The 7,454-nt window shown below is 35.3% G+C and overlaps 1 protein-coding gene across 1 annotated transcript; it reads left to right on the top strand.

The window, feature by feature from the left end:
* Nucleotides 1–1,114: 1,114 nt before the first annotated feature.
* LOC143643615 (olfactory receptor 56B4-like) lies at nucleotides 1,115–2,080 on the top strand. The gene has a single exon (XM_077112223.1). The coding sequence runs from the start codon at nucleotides 1,115–1,117 to the stop codon at nucleotides 2,078–2,080; it is 966 nt and encodes a 321-aa protein (XP_076968338.1).
* Nucleotides 2,081–7,454: the final 5,374 nt, after the last annotated feature.

Genomic DNA, 7,454 nt, shown 5'->3' on the forward strand with positions numbered 1-7,454 from the left:
ATCCTATGGATAAACTTACACATATGCATAAATATATATGAACAAGTAATTTCATGAATCCTTGTTTGTATTAGCAATATAAAAAGAAATTAAATTTCAACCCAAAGTTATTGTTAAGCTATAGGACATCGATTTGGTAGAAAATCACACTACTTATAGCAATTGGGTATATGAGACATTCCGATATGAAACAATCTCCAAGATAACTAAGTTTTAATGCCAAATAAAAGCAGTGGAGGAAAATGAGCAGACAGGTATGAATACTATGAAAACATATGGTATTGTGTTTATGGGAAAGTAAGTACATATTTTTTTGCCCCTGCAAAACTATCTCTAGAAGGATTCTGAGAAATCGGATATTAATAGCTGTCTCCAGTAAAATCGAAGATTCGGGAGATTCAAACAAAGGAGTTTTACTTTACTTTCCTTATACTCTCATTTTATAGGAACTTTTAATATATATACATATTACATCTTCAAATCAAAATGCTATACAAATAAATTTTTTAAATGAACACACCTTGTACATATATCACTGATTGTGTATCAATATCAAATTCTATTCCAAGGAAATAATCTAAAAATCTAGCAAAGATCAATAGCAAAAATGTTGGTCAGTAAATTACAGAATAAGTAAATACAGAAATATAAAACAATCATAATTACAAATAGTTTTTGCTGATATTGGAAAGTCTTGGGTTTATTTGTTCATCTTTTCTGTACCAATATTACAACTTAGAGTTTTTCTCCTTATAATGGTATAATCTGATTTAAAACAAAAATAGAGAAAAGAACTAATTAAACCAAAAACTAATGCTTCTTTTCTGTTGCTAGTAAAATTACACCTGACAGATTTAGACTTGCTTATATAACATAAAACTGGATATGACAAATAGCTATTTCAAACTTGCCATTAAGAACTTATATTGGCTTTCCTTGTTGCCGTCTATGAAATGTTTCCAGGAACCAAAGAAAAGGTGAAGTTTCATCATAATCAAAGGAACTGGGTCACAGGAAAGGGAAATCTAATTATATCTGTCATATGAACTTTCAAATGCAATTTCCTTCCTATTTCAGTTTCATGGACAGACACTGAGAACGGGGCAGCTGTGCAATGGATACCTCCACCAGTGTTACCAACAGTTCCACCTTCCAGAATTCCCACTTCATCCTCATGGGCCTCCCAAACATTCACGAATGGCAACACTGGCTCTCCCTGCCCCTGGCTCTGCTCTACCTCTTAGCTCTTGGTGCCAATCTCCTCATCATGATCACCATACAACATGAGCCCATGCTCCATGAGCCCATGTACCATTTTCTGAGCATATTATCAGTGGTGGACATTGGCCTGGCCACCACCATCATGCCCAAGATCCTGGCCATCTTCTGGTTTGATGCCAAGGCCATCAGCCTCTCTGAGTGCTTTGCTCAGATCTACGCCATCCACTGCTTCTTTGGCATGGAGTCTGGTATCTTCCTCTGCATGGCAGTGGACAGATACATAGCCATCTGCCACCCACTTCGATACCCCTCCATAATCACCGAAGCTTCTGTGATCAAAGCCACAGGATTCATGGTGCTCAGGAATGGCCTGTTGACCATCCCAATACCCATACTGGCAGCCCAGAGACTCTACTGTGCCAAGAATGAGATTCAGCACTGCCTCTGCTCAAACTTGGGGGTTATCAGCCTGGCTTGTGATGACATCACCGTGAACAAATTTTACCAACTTGGTTTAGCATGGGTCCTGATTGGGAGTGACATGGCCCTGGTGTTTTCTTCCTATGCTCTAATCCTACGCTCTGTGATGAGGCTGAACTCAGTGGAAGCAATGTCCAAAGCTCTGAGCACCTGCAGCTCCCACCTCATCCTCATCCTCTTTTTCTACTCAGGTATCATTGTGCTGTCAGTCACACACTTAGCAGAGAAAAAGGTTCCCCTCATTCCCGTACTCCTTAACATGCTGCACAATATCATCCCTCCTGCACTCAACCCCATGGTCTATGCACTCAGGATGCAGGAGCTTAGACTGGGCTTCCAGAAATTGCTTGGGCTGGGTGAAAACATGTCCATCAAGTAACTCCAGCTTTAGAAACTATTGTGTCTGGGAGGGACTGAGGTTTTTTAATTCTCAAAGAACCTGGGCTGCAGTTCTGCCTTTACCTCTCACAAGGGGTAAAAATAGTCAATTAGACTGTGAAAACTATGAACATTAAAAAATATGCACAGGGCGGTACAACAGTGGCTCAGTGACAGAATTCTTGCCTGCCATGCCAAAGGCCTGGGTTCGATTCCCGGTACCTGCCCATGAAAAAAAAAGTGCATTTATCAAATATGCACATTAAAATTGCAAAGAAATTTTCTATTACTTAGATAGTAAGTATTTATTACTTAGATAGTAAGTAAAATTAGAAAAATAAAATGGTCCTGAATCTTCATGCCATTCTTGGCATTCTTATATAAATGAGATAGACATAAAACTGGTCGAAATGTGCATAAAGCAATGGCAAAATGATCATTTCTTATCTATCTTCAAATTCTTCAAACAGAAATATTCTAAATACAAACAGGAATAAAGAAATGCATTGTAATATTAATAACAAAAATAAAGCATTCAAAAATAATGTTTACATATGTTTTTCTTTTACATATTTACCTATTGTAATTTTTATAAGAAAATATCAATAAATACTCATTTTTAAAGGGTAAAAGAACATTTCATTTTGTACTTCATAATCTCAGTTTTGATTAATGACTTTATAACTAAGAAGTGCTAAGAATATACAGTGCTTCACAGACGCCAGAAACAGTAATAATAACTAAATAAACATATATAATCTCACAACAAATCTACAATTCAGGTACAGTATTATCCCTAAATTATAGCAAAAGAAATGAGGACATTAAGGCATTAAGAGTTAAGAACACGATCCTGGCAGCACATTAAATGAGGGAGATAGCAAAGGGTAAAATCTTTGGAAATGTGGTTGTCTAAGCATTACATTCCTAAATTCCTAGGTGACCTAGAAAAACCTATGAGATATTACTTACACAAATCTTCAAGTTAAAAGTAGTACTAGGGGTGCAAGAGTAGTGCAGTGGCAGAATTCTCACCTTCCATGTAGGAAACCCAGCATCAATTCCTGGCTCATGCAGTTCCCAAGCAAACAAGCAAACAAACAAACAAGTATTCAATAAATGGTGCTGCAATAAGGGGATGCTCACATGGAAAAAGAATGAAATGTGACCCCTGCAATACAGCATACACAAAAAAGGAGTAATAAAATTTTACTGAGCTAAGTTATAAGCAATTCATGACAAACAAAACAGATAAGAAAATTTGATTTGAAATATTACATACATATGGAACAATTAATCTAATTGTAGCAAAGTTTTCTTGCTGTGGGAAGAAGAAAATTGTCCTAGAAAATGCACCAAAATAAAAAGGTCTAAATGAACAATTAATTAAATCTAAATGAATTTATACTGATTGCCTGGCTAGGAAAAATGCAACTTCAGAGCACAAGAAACTTTCACATGTTCCGTATTTTCTGGCCTCAACATACAATATATGTAAGGCATACTTTAATCATGATGCATTTAGTCAGGGGATATAACACAGTTGTTGTATCCTATGTATAAGCAAAAATAGCCTGGAACATAGACTGAAGAATGATATCAGGAAGTCTGCTGATAAGCCCACCTTGGAGAACAAGTTTTAGAAGACTCCCCTGGAAGGGATGCAATATCAAAAGCCATGTAGACATTGAACATGAGTGGTAGAGGCTGGACGGCATGGCATAACTGCAGGAATTCAGCCCACGATGTACAACAGGCCATCCTAAGAGGTAGGTTTAGAAACTTATCCAACAACAAAGACTAGAAACTTCCTCCAAAGGGAATGACTGCCTGACCCTTGCCTGATGATAGATGCTGTTTCAGACTAAAGCAATCCTCCATTAAGAAGAGGCAGAAGAAAGACCATCATACAGACCTAGTTTAACTTAACCAATGCCCTACAATTTCTATCCTGAAGGAACAAGTAATAATAATCTCTAACCATGCAGAATTCTTTAACTTGCAACACATTTTCCACAATGCATCCACCATTTTATATACTCTTCACAGCCGTCCACGTAATTAGGGAGATTTCGTGTTACTTTTTATACAGAAAAGGCTCAGGTTGGATGTACACTGATTCATCCAACTAATAAGTGATAACCCAGGCATAGGAGTTTAGATTACCCTGAAAAATGGCAACACTGAGAAACCCTCCAAATTGCCTCCAAATTGTGATCACATATATATTGATTTTTCATTGGTTTATTCACTCCTTCAAAAGTACATAGCTTGGGAGACTTTCTGGTGGAAAGTTTAAGATGGTGGAATAAGGACAGGTAGAACTCACTCTTTCACCAACAGAATCTAGAGAATATGCAGAAACTATCCAAAGCAATGGTTCTGAGGCTCAGGAGACCAGTGAAGAATCATTGCAACATACAAGGAACATCTGAACAAAAAAACAGAGAAATTATGACTGAAAAATTGTGCACCCATTGGAATGGGTCTGCATTCGTTGCATGGGGCAGTGGCACAGGTTTGGGTGGGAAATATTGGTGAACCAACTTTAAAAGGAAACCTTCAACACAAATCCAATAAATAACAAAATCTTAGACAAGAGAGGGAAACAAACTTGCAAAATAATCTAATCAAGGTAATAAGATGCCAGAAACCAGCAAAAAAATTAGCAAGCTCATTAAAAAACAAGAAGATATGGCCGAGATAAACGATCAAATTAAAATATTAGACAAGATACAGAATTTGGAACAACTAATCTAAGATGTTCAAACAGATCTCCTAAATTTCAATGAGATGGTTAAAGACATAAAGGAAATTAAGAAAACAATAGGAAAGCATAAAGAAGATTTGATATGGACTAACATTAATGAATGAACTTGGACAATTTCAGTTAAATCAATAACAATTTGAGAACTGTAAATTTCATAAATATGTGAAGATTAAACAACATGTTCTTAAAGAATTAATGAGTCAAAGATTAAATTAAAAGAGAAATCAGTAATATCTCAAGGTGAATGAAAATGAAAATGCAACATATCAAAATTTATGGGAGGTACAGAGGGAGGTGCTGAGAGGGAAATGTATAGCCCTAAAGACTTGCATTTAAAAGGAAGAAAGCTAAAACCACAGACCTAACTAAACTAGGGAAAAAACAGTAAACTAAGACCAAAGTTAGCATTAGGAAAGGAATTACTGAAGATTAGAGCAGAAATAAAAGAAATGTAGGAAAATAAACAATAAAAAGAGTCAATACAACCAAAAGTTGGTTCTTTGAGAAGATAAATAAAATTGACAAACTTTTGGCTAGACTAAAAAACTAAGAAAGAGAGAAGATGCAAGTAAAGAACACCAGAAATCAGGGGAATTCATTTCCACAGACCTGGAAGAAAATAAAAAAGATGACAAGAAGATAATACAGACAACTGAATGTCAATGAACTACACAACTCACATGAAATAGACAACTTCCTACCAACACACACAACCTACACTGACTTGAGAAGAAAAAGAATTCAACAAACCAATCACAAATTAAGAGATTGAACCCATCATCAAAAATCTTCCAACAAAGTAAAGCTCAGGAACAGACAGCTTCACAGGCAAATTTTATCAAGCAGTCCAAGAACAATTTATCCTATTCCTACTTAAATTCTTCCAAAAAATTGAAGAGGGAACACGACCTTAGTCATTCTATGAAGCCATCACACAATTACCAACCCTGCTAAGATTCGACAATAAAACTAAAGACCAATGATTCTAATATAGTTGAAAAATATTCAACAAAACACTTGCAAATTGAATCCAACAGCACATTAAAAGAATTATAACTGTAACCAAAGGGGTCTTATCCAGGTATGGAGGGGTGATTCAACACAAGAAAATCCATTAATGTAATACACCAAATCAAAAGGGAAACCAGATGATCGTATCGACTGATGCAGAAAAGGCACTTGAAAAGATCCAACATCCTTACTTGGTAAAAAAAAACACTTCAAAAGGAAAGAACTGAAGGAAACTTCCTCAACATGATAAAAGGCATATATGAAAAATCCACAGATAATATCATACTCAATGGTGAGAGATTGAAAGTGTTTCTTCTTAGTTTGGGAACAAGAGAAGGATGTGCACTTTCACCACTGTTATTCACACTTGTGTGAGAAGTTCTACTTAAAGCAGGCGAGAAAAATGAATAAAAGGCATCGGAATCAGAAAGGAAGAAGTAAAACTCCCACTATTTGCAGAATACACGATCCAATATCTAGAAAATTCAGATAAAACTACAACAAAGCTACTTGAGCTAATAAATGAGTTCAGCAAAGAGGCAGGATACAAATCAACATGCAAAAATCCATAGGATTTTATACATTAGCTACAAGCTATCTGAGTAGGTAATCAAGAAAAAAATTCCATTCAAAATAGCAACTGAAAGAATCAAATATCTAGGATAAACTTAATGAAGGATGTAAAGAATCTGTACAGAGACACCACAAAAATTGACAAAAGAAATAAAGAACTAAATAAATGACAACTGAAAGAATTGAATATTTAGGAATAAACTTAAACAAGGATATAAAGAATCTGTACAGAGATAAACATAAAAATTGACCAAATAAATAAAAGAACTAAATAAATGGGAAAAATCCCATATGCATGGAAAGGAAGGGTATGAAATTTATAAAATATATTTGGAAGGGTAAGGGGACTCAAATAGCCAAAAACACCTTGAGAAAGAATGAAGTAGGACTTCTGATGTGTTTTCACTTTAAAGCATATTATAAAGGCACAGTGGTCAAAACAGCATGGTACTGGCATGAGGACAGACATATTGATCAGTGGAATTGAATTGAGAGTTCTAATATAAATCTAATCTAAAATAAAATCTAATATAAAAAATGGGGAGAAGTTGTTTAATATGTGCATAATTTTTAAGTAGGTTGAATTTAAATGTTTGAAAATATATTGAAATAGATCCCCAGATTTATGGTCAATAGATCCTTGACAAGGCCTCCAAAACCACTGAACTGGGACAGAATTGTCTTTTTAATAAATGGAGCTGGGAGAATTGGATATCCATAGCCAAAGGAACAAAAGAGGACCCCTACCTCATACCCTATTCAAAAATTAACTCAAAGGGGATGAAAGACCTAAAAATAAGAGTTAGTACAATAAAACCACTGAGAAAATACATGGAAAAATCTTCAAGATCTCATGATAGGAATAGTTTCTTAGTTGTTCTACCCAAAGCACAAGCAATGAAAGAAAAGCACAATAAATGGAAGCTCCTCAAAACTTCTGTGCTTCACAGGACTTTGTCAAAAGATTGAAAAGGCAAGGAATCAATAAGAAAAAATTTTTGGAAACATATATCTGACAGGG

This window comes from Tamandua tetradactyla, chromosome 8 (genome assembly GCF_023851605.1).
Source record: "Tamandua tetradactyla isolate mTamTet1 chromosome 8, mTamTet1.pri, whole genome shotgun sequence".
Taxonomy (NCBI): Eukaryota; Metazoa; Chordata; class Mammalia; order Pilosa; family Myrmecophagidae; genus Tamandua; species Tamandua tetradactyla.

Excerpts from the sequence above, each read along its gene's own strand:
- LOC143643615 (XM_077112223.1), top strand. The coding sequence starts at position 1,115 with ATGGATACCTCCACCAGTGTTACCAACAGTTCCACCTTCCAGAATTCC.